We start from the raw sequence: 25,305 nt of genomic DNA, 5'->3' as shown, positions 1-25,305 counted from the left end.
AAAAAAAAAACATTAAAATGGAAAAAGAAGAAATGCAAAATTTTTTTTTAATATAAAAATGTGAGAAAATTTTTATAAATATTTTCGACACTCATTTTCATATTTGAATAAACATATAAGTTTTTTCTTGTAAATATTGGAAACTTACGTTGAAATTTTCATCCAAAGTTTATAATTGGATATCTAATGATATTGGATGCATGAAGACCAAATCATTTTACGAAAAATACTATAAGTCTAATTACTTATTTTGGTTATAAAATTAAAGTAATAATTAAATGAATATTAAATATTTTTTTTTCAAAAGCGGAGTAATTTCGAAAGAATTAGATTTCGATAGAATTTATGGTTAGAATTTCTTAATGTGTAAGTGGAATCTTAAAATTTTATAAAATTAAAGGAAACTTTTTGTAAATAAATTTATTTAGAAATTTCACTTTTTAAATTTTCTTCCTACTTAATTCTTCCAATTATTTCCAAAATGAAAATTCAAATTAATTTTTCAATTATTTGTTGAAGCTTCAAATTTTGGTAGGGTGACAGAAATATAAACATTAATGATATTTTATATTAAGAATTATGAGATGAAAATTTTATGAGAATTATGACAAAAATTAATACGATTTTCAAGTTAGTTTCGACCTACAAAATTTTTATATATATATACTTAATTTTTTTTCAACTGACTGTTTATTTCAGTGTTTTTCAAAATAAATCATGGAAATTAGGTGATATTTCTTTCATATATTTTAATGATAAGTATGGAAGACCATTAACCTTTGCTCGCAATTATATGATACATATATATATGAATGTCTACCACATTATCTTCCTGTTTTTGAAAACTTAATATATATAATAATATATATATAGATTATTATATGACCAATTGAAAATCTAAATTGATCCTATTTTTTTTATGAATCGAACATAATTAATAGCTAGAATATTCGCAAAAAATTTTCAAAATTTTTAAATAGCATTCATATATAATTATGTATTTGTATAATGAAACAATGTACACATACATATATAAAATTAATTATATAAATATACAAATATTTTCTTATAAAAAAAATACGTGTACAAAAGTGTGTATATATTGCGAAATGGATATATGTACATTATGATGAAGAAGAACAAAAGAAAAAATCATAATAAAAAATTACAATATAACAAAATTAAAAAACAAAGAAAAAATTCCCTGATCTGTGAGATTTTCATATTTCCAATTGGAAAATAAATTTTCACAAAAGTTTTAGTATTCGTTCTGAAGCGGGTAGTTGTAGTTATCTTAAGTGCGAAATCAAAAATAAAAAAAAAACAAAAAAAAAATTTTTTTTTCGATTTTAGCTAAAGAATTTTTTTTTATTCTTTAAATTTTTTATTTTAAAAACGAAATAATTAAGTTTTTTTTTTAAATTTTTGTAATAAGGTGGGTATAATATATGCGTGTGTGTTTACTATATATTTTACATATATATATTATATTATAATAATGGTTATATTTTAATAATAATTATTTTAAAATTATAATTAAAATAATACAAAAAATAAAAAACCAAAATGAGTAATATAAAAGTTTTATTTTTTTTTTTTTCGTTTTTTTGTGAGCTAAATTTAAATTGAATAATATGAACTTAAATTTTAATTTACCTGGAATAAAAGGTGTTTTATTTTAAAAATAGATAAATTTTTAAGATATAATAACAAAATAGTATGAACACTCTCTTGAAATATATTTTGGTGAAATTAAAGCAAAAAATATTTATGTATATATATATTTTTAATATATTGAATATATAAGATGAATATTATATAAGGAAATGCTATATGCGTATATATGAAGATTTTTCAATAAATGTATGAATGTTATATAATTTTCAATAAATTTTCCGAAACAAAGAACTTTTATGTATGGTTTAATGATTGCGTGAAATTTGATATGAACTGTTATATTAGAGCTTTTGTAATTGGTTGGATGTGTTTTTTTTTTTTCAATTTGAAAATATTTAATAAAAATTAATTAATTTTCGTTCATTTTTTAAATTATAAATGATGATATATAATAAAATTTAATTTTAATTAGATTCTTGCTTATTTTTTATATTATTATATTATCTACAATAAGTATTCGACACTCAATATATTCATAAATATATAAAAATTTAGACTATTTTAGAATATAATAAAATGTATACGGTTTTTAACGCATGCTAATGATTAATTTTTAGCAACTAATATTCATTTTCAGAACATAATTTTTATATTTTATATTGTCATATTTCAATTATATTTATACCATTTAACTAACAAAATTTTACATGAACCGTTTGAAATCACTTTAATTTTTAAGTATGGAGTTATTATAAATTTATAATAATTTTAATATTTAGAAATTTAATCGCTAAACAAAATTATTATAAATATTAAAATTTTTGCAAATTAAATCACTTTTAAAGTATAATTTTATTTTTTCTAATTTTTTACTTTGTGAAATATGCAGATCCGTGAAGTATGCAATTTTTTTTAAATTCTTTACAATGGAATAAAAATTGTATTAGAGAAAAATGCAAATATTTTTGAGTTTGTTTTTAAATAAATTTCTTAATGTTTTGTGCTCTTCGAATGTAATGAGTTACTCCTTTACAATGTCAGTATTATTCATACAAATACGCATCTTTATGCTAACTATATTATTCATTGAAAATTTCAATTTAATTTCTATAATATTTTATTATATATATACAGAATTAATTTCACAGATAATAATTAAAATGACTATTTAAAAATTTTAAAATTCGGCATAAATCCAATATTTAATTATTGAAATATACAGCTACCGTCTTGTAATCTAATAAAAATTTAAAATATTTTAGAAAATTAAACTAAAACACCTCAATTTTAAAATTTTTTTAATAATATGAACTTTTAAAATATTTTATATACGAAAATATATTTTTCTTGAAAATAATTTATTATTTATTTTAAAATAATTTATCCCACTCAATAAAATTTCAACGTTAATAATATTATATTTTAGTTGTTTCTGAAAAAAATACACACATACATACATCCCCGTATGTATAAATAAATAAATAAATAAATAAATACAAATAAACGGTTAACATGACATATAATTTTTTTTTTGTGTTTCGCACTTTATTTTCATTCTTTTGAAGTTATTTTTCATGATCTCATTTTCATAAAAGTATACAAAAACTTATAACCACTTTTCATATATAATTTTATTTGTCTCTGTACTAATTATACGTAGATAGCCAAAGAATTTAAAGATTTTAATTCCTTGTTTTTATTTTTAGAAAAGAAGTGCATCATGGTGTACTCATATGAGTAAAAAATAAAATACGACATTTGTTCTATGCACCTCCCGGGTATATTTTTTCACCTAATACCTATTTTTCTATAAAATAAATTCTGTTTTCATAAGAATATAAATAAAATTAAAAAAATATATTACCTGTCACTTTTTCAGCAGATTATGGCATTTTGTGTTAAATTAGTATGCAAATATTCCAAGCGTGGAACTTATTTTACCTTATACCTCAAAATATGAACCTCTTGTGCTAGTTGTATGATATTTTTCATACAATATGATTTAATTTATTGTTCGTATTTTGACATTTAATATTCTGCTAAAGACATTTCAATTAAGGCGTAAGCTTTAATAATAAACAAAGGTTACATGTGTAAAAAAGGAGCATTTAAACTTCAATATACTAACGGCTTTCCATGCTGAATTCAAATCAATTTCCAAAATTTTAGTGAATTTTTCCTTATTTCATAAAAATATAAATGTGTGGTGGATGTTAGTAGAACTTAAACGGTCTGAATAAATACACCAATTGGTAGAAAATTTTGGAAAATGTAAATGCTATTCACTTTTATATTTTATGTTTTATATAGTTCTAGGCTGTTTGACATATGAAGCTCATTCTTTTATATTTAAGAAAATTGTAATTTAAAGTAAGGGGGTGTCTGTATTATATTCAAAAACAGCTTGTTTATTTCGAAATTTTGATTATGAAAAATTAATGGAAAAAATTTAAAAATATGTCAAAAGGAAAACCATCATACTTATGAACATATTTGTTATATTAGAAAATAATTAACAACCCATTGAAGATTATAAAATTATATTAAAATTTTATATGTGCAATAAATATTAGGTGTATATATAAATTAAATTTTTATTAATGCGATTTCACAAAAATTTTATGTCATTTGAACTTTTCAAATGCTTCCTACCTAAAACTACACCAAAAAATTTATTATAATTTATTAATTTCAAAAATTAATTTATTGACAAAAGGTATTTAGACATAAATAAGTAAACAGGTAGTAAATAATGTTTTGATGGCATATACTTGCATACATACGAAATGTGTATTTATGTATTTTTATTAGATTTATTACTAGAAATTTATAATATTACAAACTAATAACAAATTAATTAATGTGTGTAAGGTATAAAAAATATACTGTAAAATTTTTCATACTCATGTACATCTATTGTTACATATACATATATATTATGCATACATTTGTTAAAGTATATATATATTGTAAGTGCTATATTTTTTTTTTTGAAAAAAGTAAGAATGTTTTCTCGCAGAAAATAAATAAAATGAGTAAAAGAGAATATTTGGTTAAAAACTTTGACACTTTTCATTTATAATAATAAAAAAAAAATAAAAAAAAAATATTTTCACATAAAATTTTTATTTATACATTTAGTAATTTTTTTTTATTTAGTTTTTTTCAAAAATTTATTTTATATTTTTTTTTGTTTTAATTTTCTTAATTTCTAAAAATAATTTAGAAACATAACACACATGTATCTCGTATTTATATTATTATTATTATTGCTCAGTTGCTCGATCATTAAATTGTCATTATTGTATACAGGGAGAAAGAAATATTTTTTTATTTCTCAAATTATGTTTTCAACATTGTGGTGTGATAAATGTAAATTTTCAATATTTTATTTTTAAATTTTATACATAATAATTTATTTTCATATACAAAGATTATAATTATATACTTATCAATAATTATGTATGATAAATATATTATTATATTGTATGTATATGCATTAAGATTATTTTTATGTTAATGTATTAGTTCTAAAAGAGATTATGTTTACAAATAACTGGATAGAAAATTATGTGCTAGAAAGATTATAATATTTTTTTACTTTTGGGAGAGGATTAAGAGCAGGTGGTAACCTGTTGAATATATATGTATTTATATATGTATATATGGGATATATTGTAGTATTTTTCAACTTCTTAGAACTTCTTTAGAAATAAAATATGTGAGTATTTTTATTCAAGTATATGTAAAGAGAAAAATTTTCTTCCGAAAAATATTGTACATAATATTATTGTAGTCCAAGGTCATCATTAAAAATTTATCGTTTTATAATAATATGGATTATATGGATTTATCGAAAAAAAAATATTTAAATTTATATTTAATATTTTTTTACACAATATTTTTACATAATACATAATATTATTTATGTTTTTTCAACAAAAGTTTTTCATTTTACAATCATCTGATTTAAATGGCGAGCCTTAGGTTTTAAATAATACTTATATACATTAAATTTTTATATTGATTATGTAATTGATAAGGCATGGTTCGTATGGGACGAATCAACAATACTGAAAAATATTTGTATTTAATTTATTATACATGGATTTTCAATAAATGATTAATATAAAGAAAAGTTAAAATATCAGAATTAATTCCATTGGATTATGGACTTTTGTATAATATAAATACTTAGAACTATAATAAAAACATCAAATTTACGAAATATTAAATAAAATATAAAAATTTATTTCTCTGATATATAAAATTTTTTTTACTATTCAAATAAAATAAAGGGTGATTTTTGTTTCTGTTTGTTTTTATAATTTTCTCTATTCACATTCGTAGCTAGCAATATTATTTTGTTGTTAATGTCAAATCGATTTAGGTTTGCTTGCTACTGTGGACAGATACAAATTATTAATGTTTATCAATAATTAATTATAATTGATTTTGGTGTGAGCTATTCAATTTAAGTGTTGGCTTACTCAATATTGGTGTCTTGCATTTTACTATTTGACATTTATGAAATAAACAAGATATTTATATGTCTTGTTTATATTTAGAAGTACTTGCAACTTTGGAAAATATTAAGTATGAAATTATTCCTGTCAAAATATGCAAGAAATGTCTTAATATTAAATTTTATTTAATAATCAAGTTTTGTTTTAATTTTTTCTTTAATTTTAAAAACTAAATGGTTAAAAAATATACCCGTTATAATGTACATATATACTATTTAATTGTGTAGGTTCATTTAATGAGCTACTTTATAGTTTAATGCATATATTTATAGTAGAATTCTTTTTAAAAATAATACGAATCATCTAATTTATATATCTTTCAATTATTTTCTAAAATAAAAACTGTATACAAAGTTTAATAGAATGAAAACTATTTTGGTTTTTCACAATAATTTTCTAAATTCACCTGGTAAAATTATTTAATTAATTTTCAAAAATTAAAGAGATTTGATCGAAATTATAAAATATCAAATATAATTATGTGTATATAAGAATATTGATACTTAAAATATTATAATTTATTTTCGTATTAAATATAGACTTTTAATGCTTAGTAATTTACTTATATCTTGATATTTTGAATAAATAAAATAGCAACAAAATAAATTTTAATTAAAATATTTTTATGATTTTGTTTTAAATTTAATATTTGGCACATTGTACATATTAAGCATACCATTGACCTAATTATAGGGTGTAGAAAGAAAATTTTTTGCTGTTATTTTACGCTTTATACTACAAAATCTTATTCTAATTTACAGAAAATTTTAAGAATTTCTTATACTTATAATAAATAAGTATCTATGATGAGAAAAAAATATAATAATTTTTGCAAATTTTTTTTTTAGAATATACACTTAATTAAATTCATTTGATAAAATAAACAAAAAAATTATAAATTCTTAATGTTATTATAAAAGAAATTAAATATATGCATATATATAATTAAAAAAAATTTAATAAAACTAGAAATTTATGTTGTAATTAATTATAATTGTAATTTTTGAAATGCATTTTCATAAAAATAAAATTTGAATAAACATTAAGATTATCTAAGATTTCAAGTTCATGTTAGATAATAAACGGTAATTTCAAATCTAATTCTTTTGTTATTTTAACGCATGATGCATGACTATTAGATTTAGCATATAAAAATTTCCATTTAATTTTTTTTTTTAGTTCAGGGTTTCGAAAATATTATTTTTATTGTACTCGTAATGTATGTACATATATGTATGCATTATTTAACTCTCGTTTACTCATAAAATTAAAATTTAATCAATGCAATGATAGAGTAAATTATTTTGTAGTTTTCCTATATAATAATTATAGAAAATGCTGTCCTTTGAAATAATATTATATAATTTGTATAATTTTAATATTGTTGAATAATTTTAAATGCACATAATCATAGCATTTTTAATAAGGTATGAAATTTTAAAATTTGAACAATAACTGATTCAATAATCCATAAAATTTTAAAATATATTTTAAATTTTTCGATATTGCAAATTTTATTAAAAAAATATTTTTAAAAATAAAGTTTTTATTGTTTACAAATGATTTCAGTGTGCTTCCAAATTTATAGTTTTATAAATATTTACAAATTTGTAAATAATATGGTAATTTTTAATTTATTTTTTTTATAGCTAGTTTTTGTTTTTTTTTGCTTTTAATTTATTTTTAATATTTTTGTTTCATATAACCTTGGCAATAAATTTAAACATTTTTAAATTTTAAAAGAAAATATTTTTTTTCATATATGTACTTTCCAATAATGCATAAACAAATTATTATAAAAATTTAATATATATTGGAAAATTTTCAATTTGAAATTATTTTAAATAAGATCTTTAACATTTATGAGGCGGAAATTTTATTAATAAAAAAGCTATATATGTATCTACATACATATCTACATTAACATATTAATGCAAAAATATTATTGCTAAAATTTTACATATTATTGGTAATTAATTTTTCTTTGGAAGATATTAAAATATTAAACAAAAAAATAATTTATGAATTTGTATTACAAAGAATATTGAAAATTTGAGAAAGTTAAAGGTAACTCAAAAAGTTTATTGACTTTCCCAGTATGTACAATGTATAACACTATCAAAATAATCATATTTTATGAAATTGCATGTATATATAAGTTTGTGTGTACATGTTTTTAAATTTTAAAATGATTCTGTAATATGTTAAGAGAGAAAAGTTAAAATATTTATCATTAAATAAATATAAATTGTTTTTAAATATAGAAATGTCGATAAAATAACGAAATTAACAAGTTTTTCATTTAAATTTTCATTTTCCCTTTTTAATGTTATCAATATAAATATTTATAGTTATCTCCTTTTATGTTTAAATATCCATTGAGATTACAAAAATTATTCTACAAGTCTTTAATTTCATATTGAATTAATCAAGTGCTAAACGAATGTCAAATTTTAAATATGTCAAATATAATGTCAATAATTGCAATTAAATAATGACTTGACATTAACTAAACCTTATATTAGTGTTTAAAAATTCCAAAAAAGTTTTATTTGAAATTTTATTTTGTGAAAGGAAAACCTTTCATATGAAAATAATTCTGGTACAATTTAACTTTTTTTTTACGAGTCACAAATGCTACAACTACCATTGTGCATAATACGTGCATAAGCATAATATATAGAAAATTTTTGAAGAAACGCCATTGTGAATTTCATAAATTTAATTAATTGCGATAGTAGTGCTACATAACAGTCATCAATGACAATCCCAATTTTTATATTTAATTTTTTTTTTAATTATAAGAATTTGTTTTTTGAAGAAATTATGTAATTGGAAACTTTTTTTAAAAATTGCAATTTAAACTCAAAATAAGTAAGAAACCTGTAGACACATATATATATAAAATTTCTAATTAGTGTAAATATATATAGTAATACAAACATAAATTTTTTTTTGTAAATATTGACCGGATTAGAAATAATTGGCATAATAAAGAAATAGGTTGCAATTACAATAATTTTCATATTATTATTATTTAATGTTATTTTTGTAAAGTAGCTGACGAATGTCAATTTTCGTCAGGTTAATTTACTTAAAAAAAGTTTTCTTCTTTTTTTCATTTTAGATTTTCAAAATTTTTCAGACCTATTATCTTCATTTAATATTGTGCGTAGATATTAATACTATATATACTTATATAAATGTACATACATATAATATCATTGTATTAGTAGTTTGAATTTAAAATTCGCTATCCTTTTTACGGTGTATTCCTATTTGTATTATAATATATACGCGTATGTTTATGTATATATAATATGCATGTAAAATATCATTTATACACGCTTGTTATATGGAACATAAAAATAGAATTTTTGAAAAGAAATAAGCAGCAGCATTTTGGGAATTTTTTTTTTTATTTTCTTGAGGTAACAATATTCACCCACGCTTTTGGCCAACGTTTTCAACGATATTATTCTTTTTTTTGTTTTGTGGTTGAAAACTTTATTTTAATTTTTTTTTCATTGTCTTTTATTTATATTATTTCTCGAGAATATGATTTTTTGAAAAAAACAAGAAAGCCATTGTGAATGTGTTTCTTAAATGTCTCTTATTTAAGTAAAATATTACAAAAAATATACATATATATTTACATATATTCATATAATTATGTATATGTATTGTTTTTAAAAAATGAAATTAAAATTATTTCTTTCATAACATTTTTACTGTATAGGTGCCATAAAAAATATGAGTTTTTTTTTATATTTTAACAAAATAAGATTAGATAGATAGAACGGATACAATAAGTCTTAGTAATTTCTTTTTTGTATATTTTTGTATTATTTAAAAAACAAGTTCTATTTTTGAAAGAACTGGAGTTCTTTTTTTGGTTTTTGTTAAGTTAGATCAAGATTTAAAATATTTTATCATATTATATAAAAGTAAATTGAACACATTATATTATAAAATTTATTTTTTGGAATTTTTGTATTTTTAAGACTATAATTTTAACTATTAACCTGAATTAATTTAAAACAAGTTCAATCTAAATTTGTCAGGAAATGTCATCACTATTCTAATAACTGAAAGTTTCAAAAATACTTACATATTTCAGGATGATTTATGATTTTGATTTTTTTTTTTTCCTCTCTGCGCTTTAAGAATAATGAACCATAAATTTAAGAAATGACATTTGTTGGTTTTTTGACAGTTTTAATAATAAATAGAAAAGAAATATTAACGAATTAATTTTGTCTTTCATAAACAAAGAATGACATATAAATTAAAATATTATAATAAAATTATAGAAATTTAAATGAATAAAATTTGGCATTTAATAATAAAAAGTTTAATTTAATGAAATTTACAAATCTGTACTTAATTTTTAAATTTAATAAAAAAACCTCTTTTGAAATGAATATTAAATTGAATGCAATAATTAAAGTAATTCTTCATTTCAAAAACTTTTTGCGGGCATAGCGAACTTTTACTGATTTTTCTGTCATTGTTGACATTATTTTTTATATAACAGAAATAATTTGATATAAGGGTCGTTGAAATTTACATGCATAACCATATAAATATTACGAGTAATGTATAAAAAAAATTGTCGAATTTTTGCTGTCGACTTGATAGCAACGCTTATATCCTTCTGCTATTATTAAACAGTAATGATTTTTGTAATAGAAGTTTTTTCTAATAAAATATCAAATGTCGTTTTTAGAATACGTTAAATTACGTATATGTCATATAGGTACAAGTTTTTAAAAATTTAGAATTCATTACGTAAAACCCATTTAGTGTATTAGGAATTATATTCTTATTTCGAAAATTTTATTTATTTTATGTATGTATGTAAAAGATATAAATATTTATTATTAAACAAATATAACACTTATGTATACATAATATACTTTCAAGTTCAAAATAAAATTCATAAACATTTTATATTTGAATGTGCGTGTATGCTAAAATACATGTATAAATGTGTATAAATTTGACGAAAATTAAAAAATTTAATAAAATAAGTCAATGAATCTTTTAATTTGACATTCTAATTTATATTTAGAACTATGACAAAAGGCAAATATCTCATGTAGCTTTATAAAAAATTGAATATAAAAATTTTTAATGTTTTAATTTTTAACTTCTTATTCATTTGGAATTTTTTCAATTTTAATTTTATTATAGCACACATATAATTTAAAAAAATGTCTTCACGTTTCAACCGCCCAAGAAGAACTCGTCTCTATGATGCTGCCTACAGAGCCGGCGAAAGTTATTACAAGCCAGCTTTAGATGACTTAGATAAAAGGCGCTTAGGCAGGTAAGAATACACAAAAGAAAAACAAAAAAGTAGAAAAACCGAAAAAATAAACCCAAAAGGTTTTTTTTTTGTTTTTTCGTTTTATTGTAAATATTTTTTTTTTTTGAATGTTTTTTCCCTTCATTTTTATCCCCAACTATTTTTTTTTGTTATGATTATTTTATGGTTCTAGCTTTACATATAAATCTTTATTTGGCAACGATGCCAGAGTACAAAATGCTAGATCAAAAATGCACAGTCTCATTGCTGGATTGATTTAAATTGTGATCCTTTGAACCAGGATAACACAGATATTATTATTAAAATATAATATTATAACGAAATATTTACATATATATATATATAAATACAAAACAGTAATTAAATTAATATACAAATTGCAATATGCATGACATTAAAAACACAACAAAAACCAACAATTTTATTTTTTGTTTTTGTATAATTAAATAAAATAAAATAATTAGATTTCTAGTAACGTGTATTTAGAGTAGACAGTTAATATTAGAATGAATGAAAATACAAAATTAAAAATTTTTTTTTTTTTTTGTTTTTCGACCATATTTAGAAAATTGAAATAGAAATGCTTTGCTTATGAAATGTATTGTTTTGCTATTTGCATATATATTACAAATTATATAAGAATTTTAAAAATACAATATTGTAAAAATAAAACAACAGTAGAAAATATAAATTTATAATATTGAGAAAAATAAAAATAAAAAAAAAAAACAAAAAAGCTGAGTATCGCTTTATTAAAATTTCATTTTTCATATACCAACATGCATATTTAATAAGTATAACAATTTTTATTTAAATACCGGACGGTGTTATACGTTGGAATTGTGCAGTATTTCTATAATTCCCATTCCAAGGATATTAAAAATCCAAATCTTACCTTTACTTTTCTTTTAAAACTTTTATTATATCTTAGTAGTATGTACTGACAAAGAAAAATACTTTTAGATAAATTACTAAAATTTGAAATTTAATTAATTATTAGTTTTGTACCCCTGTACCATGTATCCCTCATGCATAGCGACCATCAAATTTTTATTTATTAAAAAAATAATATTCTACTTTATTAATTGTTCAATAATAGTCTTACTTTTGAAAAGTTAGAGCCAAAATTTCTAAATATGTCCAATGTGTGAAAGTAAACTATTTTTACTTTACGTTATTTTGTTACGTTATTTTGTTATTTACTCACATGGGAATTTTTTGCAAATAAATGTTTTTCAGTAGACAGATTCAGAATGACTTTCAAATAGATTAATTTCCCATTATTTAATTAACTTATTTATTCTTATCTAAAATGTTTTTACGACTATTGATAAAATTTTTTACTGTAGGATCATTTCACATTTTTGTTTTTAATATAGAACTCTGAAAATTGATATTTTTAAATTTAATTTCTAATTTACTTGAAATAAAATTCAAATATTAATAAAATAATTAAATTAGATATACTAAATTATAAATTATAATTATTCGAAAGGTGAGAAAAGATTTGTATTAAAAAAATTTAATAAAAAATTTTAAAAACTAATATTTTGTAAATTAACATTGTATTGTACTTGAATGATTAACAAAAATTGAATTGTTCTAAAAATTAAAAACATAAGAAATAATTGGGTATAAAATTAAAATGAAAATTTGAATTTAAAAAAAAAATTAATTTTAATTGTTATAACAACACATAATATTTATAAATACATAAATACAATAGAGGTGAGGATGCATATATAATGTACGTATATGTGCAATACGTGTTCAAGTTTTGATAAATGCTCTTTAGTGTATTAGCACAGATTATTTTGTTAATTCCAAGGTCTGCATATAATCTTAATTTATTTGAAAATTTCAATTTTAAGAAAAATAAATTATTTTTGAATGCAAAAAACTTTTGTTTTTAATGGCCTTGTAACATTTTTTTTTCAATTTTTAAACAAAAACTTATAATAATATTGATTAATGTAAAAATTATTTTGTATTAAATTTATTATTCGTTAAGAATATTTCATTTTGGTTAATTTGTATGAAATCTTTTTTTTATATAGAATTTGTGTTTCGTTTTTGTAAAAACTTTTATTGAAAGATTAAGGAATTAATAAAGTAATTTAGTATAATCGTGTGAAAGTAAAAATAAATATAGAAAAGTTTTGGAGGTTATGAGACGTTTCTGTTATGATTTTAATAAATTAAATTTTTTTATGTGTGTAATGTTATAAATGTAGTTTTCTTATTATTTCTTCCGTTTAATTACTTATCCTATTACATTTATATATTATATGACTCCTCAACCTCTTTTTGTCTTATGTAATACTTATATTACAATTATAAAATAAATCCTTACTAAAAACATTGTTAATCAAAAAACAAATGAACAGAAAAAGAAATTAAAAATGAAAAATTAAGAAAAAATTTTTGTTATCCGTGAAAAAAACCCATGATATTAGAACAATGTTTTTAAAAATTTAATTTTAGAACTTCATCACCAGCAGTGTCTTCTACACATACACCATCACGTATAAAATTTGATCTTGATAGTAATTTAGATGCAGAATTACAAGATGCTAGATCTAGAGCTCATCGTGCTATCACAGAAGAACCATCATTATTCGATTCAAGGGGTCATATTGTTGGACGCTCTCAACAGCGTGCCATTGCTAATGCATCCGCATACCTTGACGGTGAAGAATTAGGAGAAGAAGTAAGTTCAAGTTTTTATTTCATATAATATATTGATTAATTTCTGTGTGAAAATCCTGCGTTTGTTAATAAAAAATTAATAAAGAATTTAAATATTAATTGAATATTAGTAAAAGTAATTTAAATTCAATAAGTGATAACAAAAGTAATTAAGGCTATGTAAATATAACAGATTGTTTATATTATCGAAATTGAAATTAATTTTTTTTTCTTGAGGAAAAATTAATTAAATAAAAAGCTTTAATTACTTTTTTCTTATCACTTTAAATTTTTTGTTATTTCCTACAATATTTAAATTAATATATCCAGATCCAGTCTTCCCTTAGCCGTATTCGTGCTAACAGACAAAACATGAGATCATTAATCGATGATTTGGATTTAGATGATTCATTCAGTACAATCAAACGTAGAGCAAATATAGATTTGGGTGAAAAATTAATGCAAATCAATAAGAGTGGCGAAGAAGACTATGGCATTAAATCACGTGGCATTAAGGTAAATATATATATATATATAATATATATAGATTTTAAAATAGAAATAAATTTAATTCTTTAAATTTTTTTCAAATTTAACATTGAGCGTTACTAAAATGTTTTAATATTTGTTAATGTTTTAATATTTTTGCATTATTTTTTCAATTTGAAATTTGAGTTTAAATTTAAAATTTTTCAACTTTTTATTGATTGTAGTTGGTCTCCGGAATTGCTGATGTTGATTCCGAATTCGAACCAGAATTCAAGAGCAGAACTAGAAAGGTATATTATACAACTTTTATTCTTTTTTTAACATTATTCTAATTTTTACATATGAATATAATATAATGGAATATTTCATTTATTTTTCAGTTAATTGATAGATTAGGCGATGAATCTGGAGAACTCGATTCAACAAGACGTTCAGTTTTACAAAGTTTCCGTAAAACTGTAATTACAAGCGATGAATCAGCAACATCATCAGCAGCTGCAAAACGAGCTCAAGAAACTAAAACCCGTTTAGCTAATCTTGAAACGGATATTATGAACAGACAAGAAAAACTTCATAATCATGAAGCACGTTCAGCACGTTTAAGAAATTTTATGGCTGAAAATGATATTGAATCTATTAAAAAGGAAGCAATTTCTTTCTAAAACAATAATAAAAAAAAGCATAAAAAACATAAAAACAAATATATCAAAACGAATTAAATAAAAAAAGAAACATAATTTTCTTTTAATTTTAAATAATAAAATAAATTTATAAACAATATTTACCTGAGAGAGAGATTGTTCAAATCCTGTAGTAATTCTTATTTACTTAATATGCAATATTTTATCGTATTTTTCTTTTTTTGTCGACCATTGATCAATACTGAAAATATTTTAAAATTATTTTCCAAATATTTTTAAAATAAATAAAAAAGCACCAAAACAAAAGTGTCATCATCATTGTCATTATAGAATACAAAAAAAAAAGAAAAAAAAATATGTTTTAGTCCTTTATGTAAAATTTTTGCACAAATATAAAAATTTCCTAGGTTTTTAATTAAAATGAAAAATCTGAATTAATTATGTAGATTTTAAATAGAATTAAAAAGAAATAATTGTATGCTTCGACGATTAAAATCTACCGTCATAAAAATGTAAAATTAATTTAAAATTTGTTGAGTTAACATCAAAAAATTCCAAAACATTAAAAAAAAAAGAAAAGATTGTAATATGTATTTATTATGATAGAACATCGAACAGAGAGAACCCAAATAACACTTATCGCACAATTAAGTTGTAATTTGAGTGCTCACTGTTTTATTAACACAAACGTACTATTATAATCTCATATAAAATTAATTATCAATATAAGAGAAAAATTAATGATCTTTAAACAACACCTTCTATTATAAATTATAACAAAAAAAACAAATTATATAATGAGTATGAAACAAAACACAAATTTTGTACATTAAAAAATTATTTATTTTTTTTATTTAAATTTATTTTATTTTAAAAATATATAGTTAAGTTTTCTTCTGTGTCTCTTTTTATATATTATTATAATTAAAAAAAAATATTGTAATGATTATTGTTGATATCTAATTCTAAATTATAAACCAAAAAAATATATATATATATATTACAAACAAAAAGAACAAAACGTGTAAAACTTTCTCTGAACACAATTATGTGAAAGCTAAGCAAAATATTTATGTAACGAAATTGTGTAAGAGGAAAAAAGAATGCCAATAAAGGTTTGTTGACTACAATTGAGTGTATTTTTTACTGAGTTGGATTTGCAATAAATTTGTCATTTTTGGTTTTTCTTTTGTTAAAAATACGCTTAACAGTTAAAAATTAACAACCTGAATTAACTATATGACGTTTATTTATCACTTAAAGTTAAAATTCTTTAATATCAAGGAAAAACTTCTTTTTTGCAATTAGTAGTATTGAGGGCTAGCAAAATTTGTTTATAAAAACAAATATAGCGTATTTTTCACAAGAAAAAAATATATAAAAATTTTGGAGAAATTTCGAGTTTTGTAAAAAAAATTTAAAAAAAAAAAAACAAAAATTCTGACTTTGACGAGCGACTGACATAGTTTTCGAGCAACGAAAAATTCTGACCTTCAATTTCGAAAATTATGGGAATTAATTTTGAAAATTATGTCAAACAAGCTCTTAATGATAACTCTATGTTGTATGGTACCGATGCTGTAAGTATTTATTTATATGCAGGAAAAGTCCGGTACTTGTTTTTCTCAACAGGCTGTAGCTCGAAAACGAGTATATCTGCACCCGTAGAATTTTTTGCTGGAAAGTGATGAAAGAATCATAACTGAAATTACTTGCCACCTTATGCGAAACACCCCGTATACACTAGTACATATAACAAACCTGTATTTTGTAAAACTTTCCGTTTCTTTTGCGCAAAACTATGTATGTATATTCTTATATTGATATATAGTTTTGCACAAAATTTTTCTATGTATGTATATTCTTTGACATAATATAAATGTATATATTTATACCTGTTTTAGATCAGTTTTGAGTTCTGGGTCGTTTTTTTTAAGCCTCTTCATCTGTCTGTCCAAGTGTCACATCCATATAATAATCTTAAAAGCATTTGGCTAGAGTCTAGCCACTAGACTAACCAAACTTGTTATCATAAATATGGTAGAGTATTGGTTTACATGAGTTTAAAATCAGGGTCCGTATTGCTGTAAAATTTCGATTTTTTACTAAAACAAGTTTACTAAAAGAACCAACATTTAATCTGGATTTGTCCAATGTATCTCATAAACTCTTAGTAAACATTCGTACGGTTATCGCTAAGTATTCATTTTGTAAATTATTGCGTACATTCAGGCGAAACAAAAAATATGTATTTAAAATTTTATTTAATTAATATGAGAAAGTAAAAAATTTAATTGTACCTATTCGATTCATAAAATTTCCCCAAAGAATGCAGTGTGGAGATCAAATTTAAATTTATTTTATTTGCTCAATAGCTACAATTCAGAGTTGAAAATTGTTTGAAACATTTCGATTAATCAAATATTTGTTTTGTGACAATTATTCATATTAGTACGTATGTTTGTACATTAATTTTCAATTAAATTAATGTAACATCCATGTAACATGTTAGATGTAAGAGTTACGAAGGCAATAGGTGGAAGTTACGAAGACGAATTTAGACGAAGGCTAAAATTAAATAAAATGCATGTTACAACACAATAAAATTTATTTATTGGTCATTGTTTTATGTACATTTCTTACACTTATATATGTATATATATACGTATATATATATATATATATATATATATATTATATTAGTTTTATGTTCTTTGTTTTATATAAAATTTGTTTCAATATTTTCACTTAGAATAATTAAAAAGAATCATGATATTTTCTGCATACATATAAATTTATACGGTTAGTATATATACATTTACCTAATTTATATTCTTTATTCCTATATATATATATATTCATAATAAATATGCACTTAAATATATATATGTATATAATATGTTTTAATTTATATATATATATATATATAGTTTTCCAAAACAACAATATTTTAATTAAATAGAAATTGAAATCAGTTTTCTAATAAAAATAAAAAAATCAATTAAAAAAAAACTTTATTAAAATAAACTAAAAAAATTGGCAAAAAAAAAGTGAATTATTTTTTATAAGCGGTTCCATAATAAATATTTTTTTTTAATTATAAATATTTATTTCTTTTTTTTTCTTTTGAATTTCTGAATATTGATTGCGTACCATTAATTTTGTTGCGTTCCAAGGATCTTTATCTATTATGGTAACATTTTGTGATCTTCAGTGATTTACTTAAGTTGTTTATTTTTAGATTGTTATTTTTTTTTCCAAAATAAAAATTATATATTAAAGTTTTTATTTAATAATTTTTATTTAATATAAATTTTTTAATTTTTGATAAAATCAATTATGGTTTTAATTTTGTTTTTCAATATTATTCATTTATCATAGTGTGGTTTTACATTTTCTTTTTACAAAACTCTTTGATATCTTTGATTAATGTAAGATTTTGTATGATAATTGTGAGCTTTAATAACCGCTGGAAGTGTTATTATTAAATGTGGCTCTCCTTTAGGATGATAATCATCTATGGGTGAAAGTCGCCCGCTATAACACAATAAAAAATAATAAATTTTAGTTATAATGTAAACATCTTAAAAAGTTTTAAAAATTAATATTGCCTCCCATAGTTATGCAATAATAATATTGGATGAATTTAAAAGGAAACATTATTTTATAATTTTTATTATATAGCTATATACATACATACATGTGGGTAACAAAATGTATTAGAATGCATCTGTTTTAAAAAAATTTGCCCTTTGTATATTATTATATGATTAATTATGTGGAATTGTGATACTTGTGCCATTGCAGAGTAAATTTATATACAGCATAATGTAATTTAAGCTACGAAACTTCACAAATATATAAATTATTATACATATATTTTAATTATCTTTTATTACATTTATATTTTTATTCTTGAAATTTTTGAAAGAACACAAATACATCAGAAATTTGAGTTTTAAATTTTATATTAAACTTTTATTAATAAATTTTTAACTTTTACTAATAAAATTTTAGTAAGAATTATAAAATATTCAGACATTTAGATTTCAAATATCAGTATATATGAGATTTGTAGATATTTTCTTCAAATTTCTTATATCGCCGTTTGTATAAATTATAAATTTAATTTAAAAAAAAATGAATAAAACGGATTGAATTAACATGTTGCAGTTTCATAAGTGTAATAAGAATTTTACATTTCACTTTCATTTTATTCTAAGTACCAAATAAGATTTTACGTAGAGTACATTTGTTTTTTTTTAGTGAAATGTACCTATCAATGTGTAGGTCATATTTACACGTAAATTAAAGTGATAGTGGTGTATAAATATTTTTCTATACCATTTTTATTCAAACTGGTTTTTGGTAAAAAATATATTATGAAAAAAAATTTATATATAAAATTCTTAATTTTGAAAAAATGAAAAATTATAAAGGAATGAAAATGTTTTTACAAATATGAGAATATGAAATAATTAGAGCAAGTACCGTAAAGTGTTTCAGTAGACAATTTACTATCCAATATTCTGTCATAAAATTTTTAATTTTAATAGACTTTCAAGATTAATATTTTTATTAAAATTTTATTGTATAAGCAGATATATAAATAAAATTATTCATAAAAAATAAAAAAAATAATTTTTTTCCTAAAACTTTAATTTAGTACTAAAATTTTTTTTTACTTTAAAATGTTACCTACGGTAACACCTTTTTCAAAAAATGTCATTGTCAATCAAAATTTTTCTAATGTGGTGGCAATACGATTTTTAAGGTGGTCTTGTCAAAATAATTTTATAATTGAAAAAAAAATTCAATATTTATATCGTAAATTTTTGAATTTAAAATAAAATTAATGGAGAATAATAATTTTTGACGTAATTTTCTAAAAGAAAATTTTGTGTTATTAATCAATTTTTTATGTAAAAAAACAATTGATTGAAATTAAGTGAGAATGAACAGTTTGAATTCTATTTTCAAAAACAGGAATTTTAAATTTTGAAAAGGTAAGGAAAATTTGCAATCACAGTTAAAATAAAAAATAAATTTAAATCAAATGCTGCATTACAAAGGATTCAAATCGATCAGTATTGTTCCAAGAAATTTTAAAATTTTATTACGAGAACTTGTGTTTGAATGTATGTATAGATCCGTTATATTTTTGGCCAAACATAAATGAATGGACGACAAAGTTTTTTTTCCACATTAAATGTTAATAAAACATGAATATTTTTCTAAAATCCTAGAAGATTATAAATTTAAAAAAAAAACATGAATATTTTCTTACTTTTATGTGTTATTTTGTGTTTTCAACTTTACCTTCATAATGTAATTTAATAATCATATGTTTGTATAACTGTGTACCTATTTATGTACATAAATATCTTTCCAACCTGACTAGAATACAAATTTGTGTAAAAACAAGCACAATTTTAAAATTTATAAAAAGTGTTGGAATTATTTAAAAATTACGAATTATTTTTTATCATTACCATAATTACAAAAATATAATTTCTATTTTATCGAAATTTTCGCGTTCAATCCTTTTTACAAAACAAAAAACAAATTCGAAATTTTGAAATAATTAAACAAAATTTTTTCATGTTACAAATTTAATTCTTAAAATATACAATAAATGCATCAAAATAATGTGGTTATTAACAAAAAAAAAATTAATGTTTAAGTTCATAGCATTTTCTTAATAGTAATAGTGCCAATATTGTAAATTATTACAGTAATAGTCCCAGTACCTTGATGGTATTGACGGACCCCAATATTTCGGATTCGCAACAACTTGTGGGGGTTGATCAAAATAAACGTATCTTCTACAATCGTGTGCACAATATATAATAGGTTTATTATTATTCATAACAATCAACATTAAAACATGAAATACAAAAAGAAAAGTGTAACATAAAATTTGTTTTTTAATATTTAGAAAAATAATGTATACGAAATGGTAACGTATAGTAAAAGAATATTTAAAATATAGTAATAACATAAAAAAAGCAACAAGAAACTAATCTTACCTTTCCGCATTTGTGCGAAGAACACGTTCAGCCCATGTTTGTGCTTTTGGTACTGGTCTATTAATTCCCTTGTCCCTTTTATCCAAATAATCAATTACATCGTTATAATAATTATGTCTATATTGATACATATATTTATATTGCAAAAATTGTGGCCTAAATAGAAAGAGTAAATTAATTTTTCATATTACAATTTTAATAATATTAATAATGATTAATAGATGAGTTATGTAATATATTATGCATATTTATTTACAATTTATAATATATTATAAAAAGGTTAATTTTAAAAAAACCTTACCGAACCCAATGTCTATAATATCGAATAGGTCTTTTCTCTTCTTGTGGTGGTGGTGGTGGTGCTGCCTCCTCTGGTGCTACTGATTCTGCTTTAGACCCACCAGTTGGTGTACCTACTTTAGATCCAGCAGCTGGTGTTCCTGCTTTTGATCCGGTCTTTGAGCCAGCTGTGGGGGTTTGAGCTTTAGAACCGGGTTTTGATCCAGATTTCGCTGGGGATGATGCTGGCTCCTCATCGGCCATTTCTAAAGGAAAATTAAAAAAAAAAATAGAAAAATAATGTGTATATAAATATAGAAAAATTTGTGTGAAATAATATGTGAAAAAAATGTATATTTTTATATATACATATATGAATTTATATACTGTTAAAATTTTTTCCGGAGAATTACTTATTATTTTAATTATGAACTAAATACTAAGCAATTTTATTGTAATGAAATAAATAAATAGAATTTATTTTAATTAAAAAAATACACGTATAAAAAGTCAATATTTTATTTTTAGCATTCTAAAAACGAAGTGGAGTGAGGAATTTTTTTATTTCACCTATACAAATTTATATTATTATCTTAAATAATAATGCGGTACGTATACATAATAAATTATTTTATGTTATGTATTTCTTCTACATACAAATTAAATAATAATATTATAAAATTAAAATATATAAGATTTTTTAATAGAGAGGGGGGTGTATGAAAGTGCGTATATTTGCTCAATAAATTTTTTCTTTTTCGATGTTAATTTGATTTTAGTCACAGTAATTTAATTGACAAAAAAGAAAAAAAAGAAAGAGCAAATTTTGTAGATACAACAAAATAAGAGCAAATTAAATAAATTTTTTCTTTTTAGTTTTGGCTGAAAATGTATTTTTGATTTTTTTTTTTGCCTCTTTATTAGCTCTTTTAATTTAATTTAATTTTTTTTAATTTAAATAATCTCTGGCATAGCAATTAGATCAATTTATTTTTATTGCAATTGAATGCTGCTCCTTTACTTTTGCTGAACTGAAAATTGATATAATTATGATGTAACAAGAAAATTGGTTTTAGAAAAAAATTTGAGTGAAAGTTATATAATTAATAATGAGGCTTTAATACTGGAAATTTGTTTGGAAATTTTTTTAATAGATGAAGTTAATTTTTTTTATTTATTAGTGGATGATCACTAATCATAAGAGAAAATGAAAATATTTTTAAAAGTTAACTTTTAATTTTTGAAAATTATAGTTTGCTATTAATTTAAAATTCCCTAAATTTTTATGTCATAATAAATTTAGTTCTATAATTCAATAAAAAAGTACTATTAAATAATCCCATTAAATAATTTTTATATAAAAATAAGTAGGTAACGAGATTTATTTATGATATTATATTAAATTATGTATCAACATTTTGGAAATATTCTATATACGTTACCGAGATATTTAAAGGTAATAAAAAGGAAAACTAATGGAGTAATTTATATTTCAATTAATATTGATCTAAAAATTATTATAGCCAAAGTCTTCATTAAAATAAAAATTATTGTTCTTGTCAATAAAAGAACAATTTAAAAATTTAAGATTTGTATTGCAACCGGATATGTTTTTTCATTTGATTATATAAATGAATTGTAATATCATGCTTAATCAAATAATTATTATGAGAAAATTATTAAATTATATTAAAATAAATATAATATTTTTCAAGCGGAATAAATTAGTATTTTAAATAAAAAAAAATATTTTCCATAATTGTTTTCATATTTATTTATTTTCATTGATATTTTTTTAAAAATAATTAAAATTGTTGATATTGTAGTGCAGTAATCAATTATTTATTACATAAATTATATAACACTGATTACTTGTTAACTTTATATTATCTCAAAAATTAAATTGCAACAAGTAGATAATCCATAAATAAATTCAATAAATATTTTTATTAACTGAGAACTTTATAACACAAATAAAGTTTATAATAATGTTAAAAATTTAAATTATGTGCTTAACACTTTTTGTCACTTTCTTCTTTTATCCAAAATGTATCCGTTTATCCTTAATTAATTTTATTTTTTAAATATTATCCATTAAAAATGTACGTTACATAGTAATTGACTATTACATAATAGTAAAAATACCTATGTAATCAAGTATTAAGCGACGATAAAAAAAAAAAAATATTTAATAATTTGACGTTATCATAAGAAAATTTATTTGAATAAACTTTTTATTTTCTTCGTATTTCTTTTTATATCTTAAATTCATAAAAATTTTACTTAAATTATAAAATTTTACTTAAATCCTATTAAATTTAATTAATTTTGTTTAGTTTTTCATTTAAAACACGGATACCTGCAAATTATTCTAGATCTTTATTAAAGGGATTCAAATAGAAGACTAATATGAAAAGCTTTACAATAAACTGTTAACTTAAATTGAATTTTTAATATTCCTTTCTTTTTGTTTTTTTTCTCTTTCTCTGTTTTTTTTAATTATTTTATTCTTTTTATAACTTTTTTTTTGTTAAATTTCAATAATTTTCGTAAAAATTGACTTTTGTGTTAGTTGTCGGTACTAAAATAAAATGAAAAGAATGAAACAATTATCTACATTATAGAAGACGAAAATCGTCCACAATTAATTTGACATCACATTGAAATTTATTTTAGGGCAATCATTTTAAATAAATTGTTTCATATTGTAAATAATATAAAAAAAATGAATCTCAAACTGGAAAGTCTATGAATGATAAAAAACAGCACAATATCATTTATTTATTAAGTGCAGTCTAAACAGACATTTATGCCATTTATTAAAGGAATTCTTTACTATTCTTAAATAATTTTATTGAATTTTATGAAAAGTTGACAACTTCGAACTATGTCATTTGTCATCATTCTGTCATGTCTCTCTGTTTAATTTTATTTTAAATTTGCAGCTAAAATTCGTAAATTTTATTTTAATTGAGTTTTGCGGAAAAATGTTGAAAAAAATTTGAAACATCACACTGAACAACAAGAAAAAAAGAGTTCGTTATTAAAGTTATAAATTTTAAAATATGCCTGGGACAATGAATTATATGTGTGATTGCATTTTGCATATTATAGTAAATTTTCCGTGAACTCACTCAAAATATTAAATTTTTAAAAATATTTTAGAATTAATTAAAATAAAAAAAACACAAATTTTATTTTAATAAATTGCCAAGAGAAATTAGAACGGTGATTTCATTTGACACTTTTTCGTTTTTTCATTTCTCTTATTGACGAATCGATATAAAGGATATTTTGGCAAGCTAACTATGAAAGACAATATAAAAATTTATAATCAATTTTAACAATTGTTTTAAATTGGATTAATATACATATGATTTTTTAATTAATAATTTTAAAATGATTCGACTAGCGTGACTGTTAAATCAGCATTCACGCTAGTTGATTCCCACGTTTAATTTATTGAATATTGGATTAAAAACCAGGATAGCCCCTAAAAAACCTTTTCAATTTTTAAAATCAAATTTGTTTTCTTCAATTTGTGGTACAATGCGATTGATTATTTTCAACTGAAAAAGAAATAAATGATAGAAAACAAAATAAAAAAAAACCAATAAAAAAACTTAATCTGGCAGCCGTTCTAGAATATGAGATTGTAAGAGATTCAAATTTTGTTTTTCTTTAATTCAGTGGCATTTTAGAAA

The 25,305-nt window shown here is 20.8% G+C and overlaps 2 protein-coding genes across 4 annotated transcripts; one reads left to right on the top strand and one right to left on the bottom strand.

Annotated features, from left to right (window-relative positions):
* The first annotated feature begins 1,255 nt into the window (after positions 1-1,255).
* Positions 1,256-16,423, top strand: LOC129610147 (uncharacterized). 2 transcript variants are annotated; one of them, XM_055522550.1, is made up of 6 exons: positions 1,256-1,435; positions 11,340-11,475; positions 13,960-14,185; positions 14,500-14,679; positions 14,877-14,942; positions 15,033-16,423. In XM_055522550.1, exons 2-6 carry the CDS (start codon positions 11,360-11,362, stop codon positions 15,312-15,314), a joined length of 870 nt encoding a protein of 289 aa, XP_055378525.1. In that variant the 5' UTR covers positions 1,256-1,435; positions 11,340-11,359; the 3' UTR covers positions 15,315-16,423. The 2 variants fall into 2 exon arrangements, with proteins under 2 accessions (XP_055378525.1, XP_055378524.1); XM_055522549.1 differs by having other exon boundaries at positions 14,494-14,679.
* A 1,867-nt stretch (positions 16,424-18,290) lies between these two features.
* LOC129610138 (flightin) lies at positions 18,291-24,120 on the bottom strand. Of its 2 annotated transcripts, XM_055522526.1 has the most exons (5): positions 23,961-24,120; positions 21,624-21,867; positions 21,323-21,478; positions 21,044-21,118; positions 18,291-18,830 (listed from the first exon to the last, which is right to left on the bottom strand). In XM_055522526.1, the coding sequence occupies exons 2-5, from the start codon at positions 21,863-21,865 to the stop codon at positions 18,695-18,697; spliced, it is 609 nt and encodes a 202-aa protein (XP_055378501.1). In that variant the 5' UTR covers positions 21,866-21,867; positions 23,961-24,120; the 3' UTR covers positions 18,291-18,694. The 2 variants fall into 2 exon arrangements, with proteins under 2 accessions (XP_055378501.1, XP_055378502.1); XM_055522527.1 differs by lacking the exon at positions 21,044-21,118 and having other exon boundaries at positions 23,961-24,118.
* Positions 24,121-25,305: the final 1,185 nt, after the last annotated feature.

The sequence above is a fragment of the Condylostylus longicornis genome, unplaced genomic scaffold (genome assembly GCF_029603195.1).
Source record: "Condylostylus longicornis isolate FDR11 unplaced genomic scaffold, ASM2960319v2 ptg000044l, whole genome shotgun sequence".
Classification (NCBI taxonomy): domain Eukaryota; kingdom Metazoa; phylum Arthropoda; class Insecta; order Diptera; family Dolichopodidae; genus Condylostylus; species Condylostylus longicornis.
This window is presented reverse-complemented; position numbering and strand designations above follow the sequence as displayed.